The sequence below is a fragment of the Sturnira hondurensis genome, unplaced genomic scaffold (assembly GCF_014824575.4).
Source record: "Sturnira hondurensis isolate 20B ecotype Veracruz unplaced genomic scaffold, ASM1482457v3 Scaffold0014384, whole genome shotgun sequence".
In the NCBI taxonomy this organism is placed as follows: domain Eukaryota; kingdom Metazoa; phylum Chordata; class Mammalia; order Chiroptera; family Phyllostomidae; genus Sturnira; species Sturnira hondurensis.
This window is the reverse complement of record NW_028087015.1, coordinates 29,415,045-29,431,004: the sequence shown is the minus strand read 5'-3', so window position 1 is coordinate 29,431,004 and position 15,960 is coordinate 29,415,045. Positions and strand designations below refer to the sequence as shown.

The window sequence follows — 15,960 nt, the reverse complement described above, 5'->3', positions numbered from 1 at the left end:
GATCGTGGGCCAGGTCCCCAGGGTGGGGGCATGCGAGAGGCAACTATACATTAATGTTTCTCTCCCTCCCTTCCCCTCTGAAAATAAATAAAATAAAATCTTTAAAAATCGGTTTCTATCTTGAGGAGAAGCAGACATGGGAAATGAGAGGTTGAAGACAAAGTGGAAAGGACAACTGACTGAGTAAAGGAGAGGAAAAGGATCCGGAGCAGAGAGGGAAACAGCCCACAAGACGGATGGAGGAAGAGCAGGCCGGAGGGAAGAACGGGCGATCGGTGGGTCTGACCAGAAGCTGGAGAGGGAGTGAAGAGTCAAGTCCAACATCTGCTTTTCTTCCTCCGAAGTAGAAATCAGAGGCAAGGGCTCAGAGTCAGAGCGCAGAAAGGGAAGGGAGTCTTGAAGAGAAACCTAGTGACTACGGTTGGGTATGCGACGGATGGACCTGAGACCAGCAGGACAGCTAAGCAGCCCTGACGAATGGACGGAAGTGGAGACCAGTGTGCAGGCCGTAGTCAGCATAGTAGTGACGGCACAGTCCCCGTGACGTCACAGAAAACACATTGCAGGGAAGTGAACCAGAAATTCTTTTGCAGATCAGATATTTTGCAGGTCAGACATGGCAGAAAAAATACTGAGGATACTTCTGAAACTAAAAAAAAGGAAGTGAAGGCTAGGGGTAGGCGTAGGATTGTCATGATAGATGAGAGAGAAATTGAGAGTCCCGAGATCTTGGTGTTGGGAACCAGCTCGATGGGAGAAACAAGGTGGGGACAGGGGGATAGGAAGTTGTGATCCAAGGGGAAACCTATGTTCCAAGCACCAGGCTAAACACATCTTATGTATTATTTTTACTTAACCTTGCAACCAGTGAGGACACCAATACAGAGCTCACTTGGGCAGTGTCACCAAAGCTTGTGCGTTAAATCTGCGCTGAGGGTGAGAGGTGGAGCAGTTGGATCACGTTGGAGGGTGGGCCACAGGACTGAGCTGTTTGAAGGGCGGGGAGAGAGACGCTGGGCTGCAGGTGGGCCTGACACACTGGCAGTGGATTGCCACACCCTGAGGGCTGCGAGCCTGGAAAAAGAGACTGGCCAAGGGAGTAAACTGTATGAATGGAAGAGTATGAGGAGAGAGGAAAAAGTAGCCGGGTCGTCTGAGCCCTAAAAGTGGTGACAAGTTACATGGGGGCTTGGCACAGCTGGCTGTACAGTTTGTGGAGCCCAGTGCAAAACGAAAATGTGGGGGCCTTTGTTCAAATATAATGCTGTTAAAGATACTATAATACTAAGGAAAAAGCCATTCTTTTCCTTTTGCTGCACCCACTCTCTCTTAGCCTGTCATCGGATTTTTATTACTATTACATGCTGCGGCGGTCCCTTGGACATGGGGATACTTGCAGAGTGAGTGCAGGCCCTGACAGATGCCCAGTGCGGGGCGCTGTTCGTGTGTGGCTCACTGGGCGTTCGATTTCTAGCTCCCCTGCTACGCAGCACCCCTGCTGAATGTGAGGAAATCAATCTTCCCCCCTCACAGCACACCGCAGCAGACCGGAGCAGAAGGGTGGCTACCGAGGGATGATACCCCCGAGGACACGCGTGGTGCCTGGATCAGAGTAGGCCACAGGCTCACCCCAGCCCAGAGCCCACCCAGCAGACTCTGAGCCCTGCCAGCCTCCAGCAGAGATGGGGCCGCAGTGTTGCCGATGAAGATGCCAGAGGTGATGTCTCCCCCACCTCAACACTACCAGCACCTGCATCCAGCCCCCCTCCCTGCCCCTCCCAGAGCCCGAGGGCAATGGTGGGGCACAGGTGGGTTCAATACTCTGAGGTGAGCCAGTCCCTGCCCTGGGAGGAGACAGGCTGGACAGAACCCAGGGTTTGGGGGATGGCAAGGGGTAGTGGGAGGCCAAGAACCTGGCCAGGAAAGGCAGGGAGGCAGCAGCAGGTGGGATCCCACGTGAGCCAAGGCTCCAGACCCCCAGGGTATGAGCCACTGTCCCATCAGATTTTGCTCAAAACATAAATTAGGTGAAATTGTTATGTTAATTTTCTGGGGCTGCTGTAACAAAGAACCTGAGTGGCTTAAACAACAGAAATTTATTTCGTCACAGTTCTGAAGGTTAGAAGTCTGAGATCAGGATTTTGGCAGGTTTGGTTTGTCTTTGGTTGTGAAAAGGCACCTTCTCCCTCTGTGCTTGCATCACTGTTCTTTTGTGCCTCTGCCCTAACCTCCTTTTCCTGTAAGGAATTTTATAACTTCAGGAATCTCCTCTTCTTACCAATCCTATTGGATTAGGACCCACCCAAACAATATAATTTCACCTAATTAAAGGATCTTTAAAGGACCCTATTTTTACATGCAGACCTATTCAGCCCTGGCTGGTGTGACTCAGTTGGTTGCGCCCTGTCCCACCAACTGAGAGGTTGCTGGCTCAATTCCTGGTCAGAGCACGTGCCTGGGTTGCAGGTCGGGAGGCTTGCGGAGGATGGTCATTGATGTTTCTCTCCCTGTTTCTTCCTCCCTCCCCCTCTCTCTAAAATAAAATAAAGTAAAATATTAAATAGTCACATTCTGAGATACAGAAGGTTAGTAGTTCAACAGATAAATGAGGTTGCACAATTCAGCTCATAACAGTTGCTGAGTTTCGAAATTAACTCGAGAGCATTAAACCCCAAGCCTGGGGCACTTTGGTGCGTGGGGCCCTGTGCGACAGCTCTGGACACCTGCCCTTGAGGTCGGCCCTGGGCAGTCACTGGTGTAGGCACCGCAGAGTGGAGCTGGAAGAATCAGACCTCCTCCCCCCAGACCTAGAGGGGTCAGGTTCATGGAAGAATGAGCACCCCTCACTGGACAAAATTGTAAAGGGAGAAGGGTGGTGTTCATGACGAGAACCAGGTTTTGTGAAGACAACAGGAAGAGTGAACACGTCTTTGAGCAGGTTAAGAAGGAAGAGAAGTTTCACTGCAAGCAAATGAACATCCCACCAGGCAGACCAGCAGTGCCTGGGAGGGAGGTCGGCTGGGAGCGAGTCAGCCCTGGAGAAAAGCGAGTGCATGAGGGTGAGAATGTGAGAAAGAATACGTACCGGATGACTTTACTGTCGTTACTTTTAATGATACTGGCTTTAAACTCCAGTTAAAGATTTAGAAATTAAATTAAATTTTAATTGAATTATGGTCGAACATGAACATTCCTTGATCCAACTGCTGCCGCACTTCCCGAGGAGACCTGCGGATCCTGACTGACCAGGGGAGGAATTTCACGCTGCCCCACCCGTGTCCTCTGGTGGACTCCTGTGAAACCAACCCAACACTCGCAGAGGGCGCAGTGTGAGGGCGCACCCTCTGCAGTTCAGTGGACAGCCTGCTCTCCCACACTGGGAGCAAATTCACAATTGTTACCTCATCCCTGCAGGGCTCTGACACATTCAGCTTCGTCCCTTCAATATTTCCTTGGTGGCTATTATCTGTTCTATCTTATAATAGCCTCTCTCCCCCCAAGAATGACAACAAAAGCCCTGTCTGCATTTATACAAATAGAAATGCTGGCAGTTACTAAGTTTAAAGAGCTGCTATAGTGGAAAGGCACGGCAAGAAATTAATAACATGGGAAGTGGAAAGGTAAAAGCAGCTTTCTTGCACAACAAGCTATGTAATGAAAATACTGATGCATTGTTGCACATAATTTTTATTTAGTATTCAAATTCTATCACATTATTACAAAAATTAATTTGTAACTATTCTAATAATGGCAATCATTTAAAAGATCAAAGTAATACATAATTCATTGATGGCAAGTTTGAAAATACAGATAAATGAAAAAGCTGCACATCACTATAATTGTAACACCCAGTTTCTTTCAGATATTTTTATTTTCTTCTAGTCCTTGTTATATAATTGTGAATTTATGTACTTTCTTTTTGCAAAAAAAAATAGGATCCCACTTTATATAGTGTTTAGTAATCTGTCTTTTACCACTTAACAATGTAGGGCTAACATTCTTGTATAATATTAAGTTAATGACTACACCAAGTTGTAATTTATTTCACAAATTTCTGGTTGTTGCACATTTAGGTTCTTTTCAGCAATTTACTATTATAAACGATGTATCAATGAGCATCTTTCTGGCTATAATTTTTTGCACCTCCATGATTATTTCCATAGGATAGATTCATAGAAATGCTATTAATGTTTCAAAGTTGGGTATGTTTTCAAGCCTTTTGAAAAAACAATTTTATCAGGTAGCAAAGGCTAAGAACCAATCTACCTGAATAACTTCTAGGTATTTCCACATAGAAAAGTACAAGAGAAAGCATACTAGATTAGAGCAACAAGACCAGTGTTGAATTTCTTCCTCTTCCCCCAGTAATTCTGAAGACCTTGACTAGTCACTCAGCTGTTACAGTCTTGTTGTCATTAAACAGGGCTGAGGCGGGAGACGACGAAGGAGGTGTGTGCTGTCAGCAGTTTATATAGACAAAGGCCTCAAGGCCTTGGTCCAGAAGCTCAGTAAGAGCTGGTGAGAAGTGATGACTTTAAGACACGCACACATACTACACATACACCTATGTACACACAGATACACACACGTGTGTGCANGTTGTAATTTATTTCACAAATTTACATTTACTATTATAAACGATGTATCAATGAGCATCTTTCTGGCTATAATTTTTTGCACCTCCATGATTATTTCCATAGGATAGATTCATAGAAATGTTATTAATGTTTCAAAGTTGGGTATGTTTTCAAGCCTTTTGAAAAAACAATTTTATCAGGTAGCAAAGGCTAAGAACCAGTCTACCTGAATAACTTCTAGGTATTTCCACATAGAAAAGTACAAGAGAAAGCATACTAGATTAGAGCAACAAGACCAGTGTTGAATTTCTTCCTCTTCCCCCAGTAATTCCGAAGACCTGGACTAGTCACTCAGCTGTTACAGTCTTGTCGTTAAACAGGGCTGAGGCGGGAGACGATGAAGGCGGTGTGTGCTGTCAGCAGTTTATGTGAACAAAGGCCTCAAGGCCTTGTCCAGAAGCTCAGTAAGAGCTGGTGAGAAGTGATGACTTTAAGACACACACACATACTACACATACACCTATGTACACACAGATACACACATGTATGTGCATGTCTGCACTTAGCACAACCTTAGACTAAGTTCACAGAAACACACCCAAATTAAATAACAAAATAAACTAATACTCTCATGACTTACCATATTTAAAGTATTACATTTGATTCGGTATGATAAATTTTAAGAGCGCTATTGATAAGTTAACATTTCTCCCATTATTCAATGATCAGGATCCTTCGGGGGGCGGGGGAGGATTTCCATCCCTTCAGTTTCAAGCTCAGCTGCTGTGAAGGCCTTGGCCCTCAGCTGAGAGATGGTCCCGTGCAGACACAACAGTGGTTCCACTCACCTGGAAGTCGAAAGACTCATTTTGGGCTCTTCGGGCCACTGAGCCAAGAAGAAAGAAGCAGGTGATCGTGCAGCTCTGGGTGCTGACTGCTGTGATCAAGGGGAGCTCAGATCCGAGCACAGTGCAGGCCGCAGGGTCTCAGGGTGCAACGCAGGGAATTCCCGGCAGTACTATTGCAGTTTCACTGGTGCGATCGCAGCCCACTGACTAAGGTAGGACCCTGAGGACTAGCGCGCTCTAGGAGGGAAGACTCGGTGCACACCATCAGGGTAGGAACCCCGTGTGACCGATGTGCTGGCCGAGGGCAGAGAGAACATGGAAAAAGAATGGAAGAAGCCCCACGTGAGTATAAACTGCAGCCTTGTGAGAAATGACAGAAGCAAAGACTATAGCAGCCAGGCATAGTTCTCTGCTTTGTTTGTATCTGTGTGTATTAACCAATGATTTATTTTAACCTCTCTTCTGTCCTATATCATGTAAGAAATACTAGTGATGATTACTTTTATTCTTAGAAAACTCAAACGGAAGAAATATTAAGATCACTTAGAGACGGAAACGATGATTGATGAGAACTCTTGCCTCTCTTTTGGGAGAGTGACAGCATCTTCAATTATTTAAAGGGCATTTGTGTGCTCTTGTTATTGTGTCTGGAAGTTTCGATACAGACTAAAGGGTGAGAATAAATGCTGAATAGACAAAGGGTAGGTTTTGTCTGTTGGCTCATAGTAAGCTCCCTTCTTGCCCTCCTGTGCCTTACTCTGTAGTCCTGAGAACACTGTTTCCTAGATGTTCCTGGAAGCTAACTCCTCGCCATGGAGCATGGACGCATTGGAGAAGCTCTATCTTCCTCTGCTTCCTACTGGGCCCCAGCTCTGACAGATATGGCTGCAGAGGTGGCGCAGTCCATGTTGCTGCTGCCTCCTTGGCAGCACCGGGCAGAAGCACCAGCAGCAGCTTCTCAGCGGCCTCTGCAGGGCAGTGGTCATGGGCCCTCAGTTACACTTTTCCTCTTTTGGCTCCTTCATCCGTAAAAGTGAGAAGGGCTTCCCATCGTTATTAATCTCTAACTTTACATTTGCACTTTAAAATATTTATTTATTTATGCATTTATTTTTAGAGAGAGGGAAAGGGAGGGAGAAAGGGAGAGAAACATCGATATGTGAGAGATACATTGATTGGCTGCGTCTCACACACTCCCAACTGAGGACCTGGCCTGCAACCCAGGCAGGTGCTGTGACTGGGAATTGAACCAGTGACCTTTCCGTTTGTAGGCTGGCATTCAATCCACCGAGCCACAGCAGCCAGGGCACATTTTCATTCCCCCCCTCTCTTCCAGCCTTTACAACCCTTTGGTGATCAGTTCCCAGTATTAAGGTCCATCTGTTTGAAATACCCAGTGGGGTCCCATTTCTCCAGGAGGACAACCACTGATGCGGAGAACCCATGGCCCAGCCCGTGCAAAAGAAACATGGATGGAGAAGGAAGAAGATGGTCACGGATCGGCCAGAAACAAAATGGAGAAATCGTACAACAAGATGTCAGGGACAGCGTGCTGTGATTTCTGTTGTTAACAATGTCCCGTGGTGATGGGGTCCGAGCACGGACTTGGAGGCAGTGGCTCCAGTGAAGAGAAAGTGGAGTGAAGTGAAGCCTTTTGGAACTGGCCCGATCTTTTAACCGGGACACGATGGTGCCACCTGGTTCACTCAAATGACTTGAAATAAGGAACGACGATGCCAGGACATGAGACAGGGAGGAAGATGAGGACATGTCAGGCTGCCTTCTAAAATAAGGTAGTATTTTTGTTAGAGAAATACATGTTAATGGCTAAGACAGGGCACTCGTAATGACATGAATGATTTCCCCTTCTTCTAACTGCCAACAGAGGTTTTATGACAACGTCAGATTGCTCAGCCTCCTGTCTCAGGCAGGAGAAGTGAGGGTGGCAAGTCAGTATAATCATGTGTATTTGCCTTTGTAAGCTTACTGGACTCGTACATTCCTCTCTAGGGTATATCAAATAAAAACAGTGTTTGCCCTTGGCTGAAGTCATTGCAGCTCTTTTCAAAAAGCCCTGTGTTGCAAACACAAAAGAAAAAGAAATATCCCAAGGCCCAAGTTTAATGGCCATGTGAGTGCAGTGTAATTAGCATATACACTTTCAGAATGCTATGGAACTATCCTTAGTGAATAATGAGATTGAGAAGATTAAGAAGCTATTCATACCTTACCCCAAGTTGCTGTCAGAATAACTATTTCACAGTCTACTAATTTATTAGATTTCTTAACTTCTCATTCGCTGAAATCTTTGCAGTGGCGATGCAGTTGGTATTACCTGGTATTTCCCTTCCAGAAACACAAACGGCTCAAGCACATTAATTTGGCACCGAAAGATCAGAAGTCGTGTCTGTACTATGCTGTTAAGGAGCCCACACTAATTCACCTGTTAGCTGGGTTGGCTAGGGAAGTGTTTCTTATCATATTCACACGCTCTGTAACTTAGTTATGTCCACAAAACAGTCCCTCTGGACAGAATTAATTAGAATTGGTATTTTGCCCTGGAGTGAGGTTTGCTGCTTGCCTGTGTAATTACTGCATCATTGTGAATCCCCTTAGCACTGTTACGGCGACTCCATCTCTACCTGCTAGAGAAAATCACTGTATTTAGTCACAATTGCTCTGCACTATCGCAAGGTTTTTTCAACTGCTAAGCACAGCTCAGAGTCTACTAAATGCAGCAAGTTATAATTTTTATGTGGGCTAAAAAGGATGGTGGGCCACAAGTCTGGGGAATGGGTATTTTGTGATGCAAACTTTATCTCCCCAAAGGTTTTTACATTTAACTGTAGTTTACTTGCTGAAATACTGATTTGTAACTGTAGCTACTAAGGACAATTTTAAAAGATTTTACCAAAATTGGTAAATTGGCAAATTGGTAATTTACTGTAATTAAGTACTAATACTTAATTCCGAAGCAGTCTCAGGTGTGGATTGTATCCATTGTCCATTCTTGTATTGCAATTTTTCTGGTTTTGCACTTTGGATGGCTCTTGCATAAGCTCCCTCAAAACTCGTTCCTCAAGGGACTGCAGACAGGTCTCCAGGAGCTTCAGCCACCTGGCTTTGAGCACAGACAGAACCAAGGGCAGTGGGATAGAAGCATTACTACTAGTTGCCAGTTCTTACCAAAGCCACAACTAAGCAGAGAGGCAAGCAAAAACAGCTATGTAGAAAATATTTTTTTTAAAGATTTTATTTATTTATTTATCTATCTTTAGAGGGGAACGAGAGAGGGAGAGAAACATCAATGTATGGTTGCCTTTTGTGCATCCCCTGCTGGGAGTTGGCCTGCAGGGAACTGGACTACAACCCAGGCATGTGCCCTGACTGGGAATCGAACCGCGATCCTCTGATTCGCAGGCCTGCGCTCAATCCACTGAGCTACACCAGCCAGGGCTATGTAGAAAATATTTTTCCAAAATAAAAATATATTTATTATTTTCAGATAATAAAAATGATACATGCTCATTATAATAATTCCAAATACATAAAATTCTAAAGAAAGTAAAGATCACCCGAATACCATAGCCCAGGGAAAAAATCATTAACCTTTTGGCAAAGTTCTCTCTATGAAACTTATATTATTATAAAGTATCCAGCATTATAAATGAACCCATAGTAAACATGCTATTCTGGAATCTGAATTTTCATCCAATAATATTTCAGGGACAAATTTCCATAGCAATAATGATCTACATAATCTTTCATGACGGTTGCATACAAGTCGATGTTCTATATGTGCTATAATTTATGTAACCCATTTTTATTGAAAGATATTTAGGCTGTTTCTAATATTTTAATATCATAAACATCATAAAGTACATCTTTGCCTCTTGTTTACACAGGTATGAAATTTTTATTCATTAGGGTAAATACTTCAACAAATTGCTGGATAAAAGTGTATCATTTACATTTTTGATACATACTGCCAAATTTGACACATGCTGCTCTCTTAGAAAAGTACCCATTTTCACACCAGCCATGGTGAAAAAGAATGTCTATTTTCCTATATTCTTGTCAACTGCTTCAATATCTGCCCATCTTGGAGGGTAAAATTAACACTAATAAAATAATGAACACACATTATCAGCCATTTTTTATTTTCAAATAGAAGATGCTTTCAATTTTTAAGTTACAAATATCAGAGCAGATATTTCCCGCAACTGAATAAAGGGTGCTCAGTGTGGTACCCATTCCAGCATCGGTGGGACTCAGGATAATAGTCAAATTCTTTGAGATCATTTTCCTTGGTCTATAGTGGCAGCATCCACCTCAACAGGTACTTAAAGCTTAAATATGTGCGTGCACCTGCCTGCTGTTGAAGGTAAGCTAGAAACTTACTTTCTACCTTCTTACCCCCATTCCAATCAATGTTGATCTATAAGAAAATTTTAAAATTAAGCAAGTGAAAAACTATGAGAATATTTATAGAAGTATTGCTGTTTACACAGATGACCACGAAGTTTGCAGTGAGGCAGATGACATCAATTGGAAGGCTCATACATGAAGGTTCGGTAGGTAACGTTGACCTTTTGAAATGAAAATGCCCCCCAAGAAAATACTCCCATGTCAAATCCAATAGAACATCAAATATCTATGATTTGGGACAGATAGATAGAGATAAAACACAACAAACATTGGTTTATCACCTGTCAAAATGTTGGTTTATCATGGCTTAGATGTGATAAGCCATGTGGGAATATTTCTTACCATGAAGCACACTGACAAGCAATGTACACAATGCTCGATTCCTCTTTTAAAATATATCTCATACATTAATGTTTGAAGTCAATAACTTTTATCCAAGAATGATGAACTAGAACTATTTAAGCAAGAGATTGATGATAGTATGGGTATCGGAAAGACAAAATTTGGGTAGAACTAGAAGTTAGCAATGATACACTAGATACCAATGATTTTGAAGATGCTTCAAAGGACTATTTGATTCATTCATTTTATAAATATTAAAATGGGTCATAATATGCACCAAGCACTGTATTAGCTAGTAGGGACACAAAAATGAGCAGGATATAACCTCTGCCCCCAGGGAGATACTGTGGAGGAGAGGGAAGAAGCCAACTGCAATTCCATGACGGAGTGACAGTAAGGTGAGGCCTGCGCAGGTGTCTCGGATGACTTAGAAGAAGCCTGCTGACGATGCCACCCGTAGCAAGCAAATGCTCTGAAAAAAATCACTGGTCATTGGAAGAACAAGATCTGTCACATTTGCCACAAAGCATGTCACAGGCTGCTTTGTGCACTAATAGCAACGTGATGGGCTGCCACGGAGAGATCAGCCATCCAGTAGGACAAGGAGAAAACCTCTCGGAACCCCCACAGGAGAGCTGGCGGAGGAGCCAGGATCTACATCCAGGCGCCGCTCTGAGAGGGCGGCTCACGGAGAGCTGCCAGTTAGTGTTAGAACTGTGGTTACAACCCTCCCAGTGTTTCCTGTTCATCCACTCATTCATTCATTCCATCAGTCAAGTGTACAATCCATGAGGGCAGGGTGTTTTGTGGGGTTCGATCTTCATCATCTCCCCGGCTCCTAGAGCAATGCCTGATGCAAAGGAGGCTGTTAGAAAATGTTTACTCAATGAGTGAGTGGATGGATGGATTCATATTATTGACATCAAAGGACTGCACTGGCATGGAACTGCGGTGGACAAGCAGGACAGTGATAAAGGCAGAATCATATGGCAAAGCTTACTGAGAATTTGTGGGATCAGCAAACAACTTCAGATCCATGCCTTTTCATAGGAAAAGAACACTGGGCTTTGAAGTCAGGCAGATGGGGGTTCAATTCCTGTCTCTTCCAGATCTGGGAGGACCTCAGGTAAGTTCCTTAACCTCCCTGAGTCATTTTCCTCAACTATAGCATGGGATTCATACTTTCTGGTAGTTGTGACGGTTGAACAGGGAAAAACATGCGAAGCTCTGGACCCTGTTCCCTTTGCCCTCACCCCATTCTCCCCACCCCAGCGGCGGTGGTGTGCACAGCTCGGTGGAGCGGTGGGCCCCCCCGACTCTCTGCAGAGCCTTCTTGGAGCGCTTCTTGGGCATGCTTCTATTTCTCTTACTCCTGTCTGTCTTCCAGCAAGCTTCTCTAAGAGGCCGCCTTTAGCCTCTCAAAGGTGCACAGTAATCTCTGCCCTCCTCCTTTTCAGTTCTACTTTAAGTCCCATTGGTTGGCGGTTCAAATAGCAGATGTCACCCAACTATTTACTGGAGTTGATGTCTTTTCTTCCTTACTTGGTATCCTAGGAACCAATATGGTGCCTCGGTTCTGGCAGGTGCTTAGTAAATACCTCTCAGGATAACCCTCACTTCCATACTCACCGCAGTCAGGTCACAAAAGTCGTTTCACACAGGCTGATGCATCACTGCACAAACTAGTCACGCAGCAAGTCACGGGTCACTAAAACAGTTCTCAACAAGTCAATACAATTGCTTATGCCAGATATCTCATCCCTATTTTGAAAAACAATGAGATATTTTGGGGCATCATGAAATGCGACAAAACCTCTAACAGAGCCTGCCTGGAGGGTTGCTCACAGTGCATTACAAGGATGAGGATGAGTGGAATTCTTAACTAACTCATGTTTGCTGATCAGAGGGAACACTTGGAGGCTCATCCTTGGTTTCTTATTCTGCACCTCATGAAGCTGTGAGGTATCCCTCACTGCCCATCACAGAATGCTAGACTTAATTACTATAATCAACATTTTTAATACCCCCACTAGAAGGCAAATCTAGTCAGGAGGACTGGATCACTCAGTAGAAAATTGGTAATTTCACTCAGCAGAAAATTGGTAATTTCAAGCCACGGTGGCATCTGCTTCCCATATCGTTTGTCAGCGTATTGCCAGTTAATCTGATTTGGCCCTTCAGATGTCCAAAATACTCACCCCCACCCTCCAGCAAGGTGATCTAATCAAAAAGATCAGAGGTTAACTATATTGCTGAAATATAAAGAATTGATGCTTCTTTCCAAAAACATGCAGCCTAGTTGGAAGGGTGGCATCTACTGACCTGGAACAATCTGAGAACACTTGAGGGCAATGGTTCTCAGAGTGGCCTCAGCATTGCTGGGGAACTTGTTACAAAGCCAGGTTTCTAACCCCAGAACTGCTTCAGAAGCTGGGTGGGCCCAGCAATCTGGGCTTTTAACAAGCCTTCCACTTCATTCTGATGCACGTTCAAGTTTAAAGAACAATGCTTTAAGTCAAATAAGCGAGTTCAAATCAACAGATCGCAAGTGTGCTGAGTGATGGTGCAGGCCTGGTTGATGTTAATCAGAGCTTCCTTAGTGACCTCTCACTGAAGGTACTTCCAGACAACACTTATAAAATAAGCTAAATCAGCCTCAAAATGGTTTGTAATACATAAAGCCAAATGCCAAAGGTGTTTACTGTTTCCTTTCACTAACGTGAACAATTAAGAGTTGCCAACTAGGGCAGGTCACAAGAATTAAAATCCTATGAAGTCAAGTCCAAACCTCTGCCCCTACTAGTCTTAGCACAGGGGCCCTTTGGGAGCACTGTGAAGACACCCATCCTGCTCAGGTGGGGAAGACAGCACTCCACAGCCAGCCCCCCCTCCCCAAGACCTGCCGTGGGCGTGGCCTCTCCTAACCGCTTACCTGGGGCCTTTTTGGGGCCTGTCAGTCAGACTAAGGCTTACTGTGTTTTGAACCTCACTTTCTGCCATGAGGTCATTTCCCCCCAGAATTGTATATAGTTCCATGTGTCTGACCTTGGTCTGCTAACCTGACCCTAACTCCTGATGACTTCTTTCTTTGATCTTGAATGCAGCCTCCAACGGGACTGTGATGAACCCCATCACACACACACACACACACACACACACAGGGCATGTGCCTATTCCTCTGATGCACAGACAGCTAGAGGTCCATCCTTGTATTATGAATGCCCTGAAGAGGGAGATTCTGTAAATCCTTTAAAAACGGTTTTCTTGGAGTATTTCAATCCACCATCATACACACAATCATCATCCTCACTTTGAGGATTTACTCAGCAATGTTTACTGTAGCTGAGTTTTTTATTACGTGAGTTCATGGAGACACTTTACTTCAACTTATAAGGAGACACTTGCGTGTATAGGACAACATGCTAGGCCTTGAAGAGGCGGCCCCTACACACTCAGGAAACGTGATAGAGTTATGGCCCCCTAAAGATGTCCATGTCCTATTCCCAGAAAACTGTGACTAGATTACTTATAAGAGAAAAGGGATAGTTGCAGATGTGATTACATTAAAGATCTCGGGATACAGAGATTTTCTTGGGTTACCTGTGTGGGCCCAGTGCATCACAGGGACCGTTGTAAGAGAGGGGGCAGGAAGGCCAAGGTATGAGAAACAGATGGTAAAGAAGAAGTCAGAGAGAAAGAGAAGGATCTAGATTCAAAGGTGCTACATGGGGGCTTTGAGGACGGGGAAGAAGCCACGAGCCAAGGAAGGCAGACAGCCTCTAGAAGCTTGAAGAGGTAAGAAAATGAATCTCCTCCTAAAGCCTCCGGAAGGGATGCCAAGGACTCCTGCCTTCCAGAACCACAAAGTAATTAATGTTGTTTCAACCCACTGAGTTCATGACAATTTGTTTCAGCAACAACAGAAAACCCACACAGGGAGTTTTCAGGTCTAGTCCAAGAGAGAAGATGGCAGACGCAACTTTGGTGTAATTCAGGAAGTGACTGGCATAAAAGAGAAATACTATTAATTGCTATGAAATTGTTGATAAAGTACTTCCGGCTGGAGAGACTAGGGAGGCCGCCGGAAGGATGGCGGTTCTGCTGGCCCTTGAAGGACTGGGGAGGATTCGAGAGGCAGAGATCCAGGAAACTGCAGGAGTCAGGGCGCAGAGTTGGAAGCTACAGAATGTAACAGAAATCTGTTCGGTTCTTGTGACCAGCCACTCTCTCAGAAATAAAAATTATTTGATTAGAATTTCACACATTCTACTCAGGATACAGTAGGTCTCTAAGTATATATTTTTAAAAAGCACTTATAATAACAGTAAATCACTACATTGTATGTGATAAGCTACCTGAAGAATTTAAATACAGAATACGGATCTTGGGCAAGAACCCCTTCTCTGCATCAAACACGTCATAGCCAAGGGCGAACCTGGCTCATTGTCAGACAGCAGGCTGGGTAGGGATGAACAAAAAAAAGAACAAAGCGTCAATAAAAGCAAACGAAAGGGCAACTCTTTAAAGGGCATCTACCAATATTTACAAATTAGGGGCTTCCTACAACCTTTGTAAGCAAGCTAAACTAAACAAAGGGATCCAACTGAACAGAACAGACCTAGCAGACTGAAGGCCCCGAGGATTCACACTGATGAAGAAGACATTGGAATCCAGTCTTTTTTGGTAGCTTTTGGTGGTTTTGTTGGTCTGACGTTAGAGCTCATGATCTCAAATAATCTTGAACGGCTCCAGTTTAGCCTAAGTTTACTCATGAGGCAATTACCCGATAAAACACATTTTTCAGGCACGCTGTGTTACGAGTTGGGAAGTAAATAATGGGAATGTCCAGACTGTTGGTCTGTATTATTACCAAAGTCTCCATCAGTCATCCTCTTGGCAGGACTTAGGGAGGCAATGTCTTTCCAGGATGGTATCTGTACTCACAGGCCTCAGTCCTACTTGCCTTCTTCTTTATCTTCTGGTAAAATGGATTCCTTTGGGAGCTGTTCACATTCGTCCCAGAGGAATTCAGAGGAACAGCTCACCTCCATAGGCCTGCTCCTGTAGGAATGGCCTGGAGCTTCTGTAGAAGGGTCCACATTCCTACTCGAGGCCTTGGAGTCCTGGGGTGGAGCTGCAAGGTGTGCAAGCCAAAACCCTTCACAAGAAGAACTGGGCATATCACAAGCATCCTCATTTCTCCCACTCCCCGCCTTTCTCTCAAAGCTCAGAAATGTAACCTCAGACTGGCTGCATTCAAAGGGAATTTTCTGAGTCATTCTCTTTTCTCTCAAATGTTTGTCATGAAGTGGTGAATGATGACTCTGTCTTTCATCATCTTCCACTGGAATACTTGGTACGTTGTCCAGGAAGAGTGGAGAAGGACACCTGAAGGACTTGAGTGACATGGGAGGATCTTCAGCAAAATATAAGCAGGCTTGAGTACTTTCAAGAGTAGTTAGAACCTAAATAGCCAAGAAGTAAACATCCAGTTAAGTTGAATAACCTTTCCTTTTACCTTTTTTCTGTCTACCCATTAAGGAACGTGATCTTCTTTTCATGAAATCAGTTCTACTATAGAATTTTGAATGAGAAGGTATTAGAGATTAGCTAAATCCCTCATTGTAATAAGTAAATTAAGTGACTTGAAGTAAAGCATAAAAAACCCTGCATTAAGTTGAGTATCAAGAGACTTGACCTAAGAACTAGACTTGCTACCATTACTTTGTGACCTTGGGTGAATTTCTTACCATTTTTTTACTTCA

At 44.1% G+C, this 15,960-nt stretch overlaps 1 protein-coding gene across 1 annotated transcript in view; it reads right to left on the bottom strand.

The window, feature by feature from the left end:
- Nucleotides 1-11,353: 11,353 nt before the first annotated feature.
- IRAK3 (interleukin 1 receptor associated kinase 3) overlaps nucleotides 11,354-15,960 on the bottom strand; it is a 58,298-nt gene continuing 53,691 nt past the window's right edge. Inside the window, exon 12 of the mRNA XM_037063091.1 lies at nucleotides 11,354-15,660. Coding sequence (XP_036918986.1) covers nucleotides 15,151-15,660 — 510 coding nt within the window. The 3' untranslated portion in view covers nucleotides 11,354-15,150. The remainder of the gene's footprint in view (nucleotides 15,661-15,960) is intronic.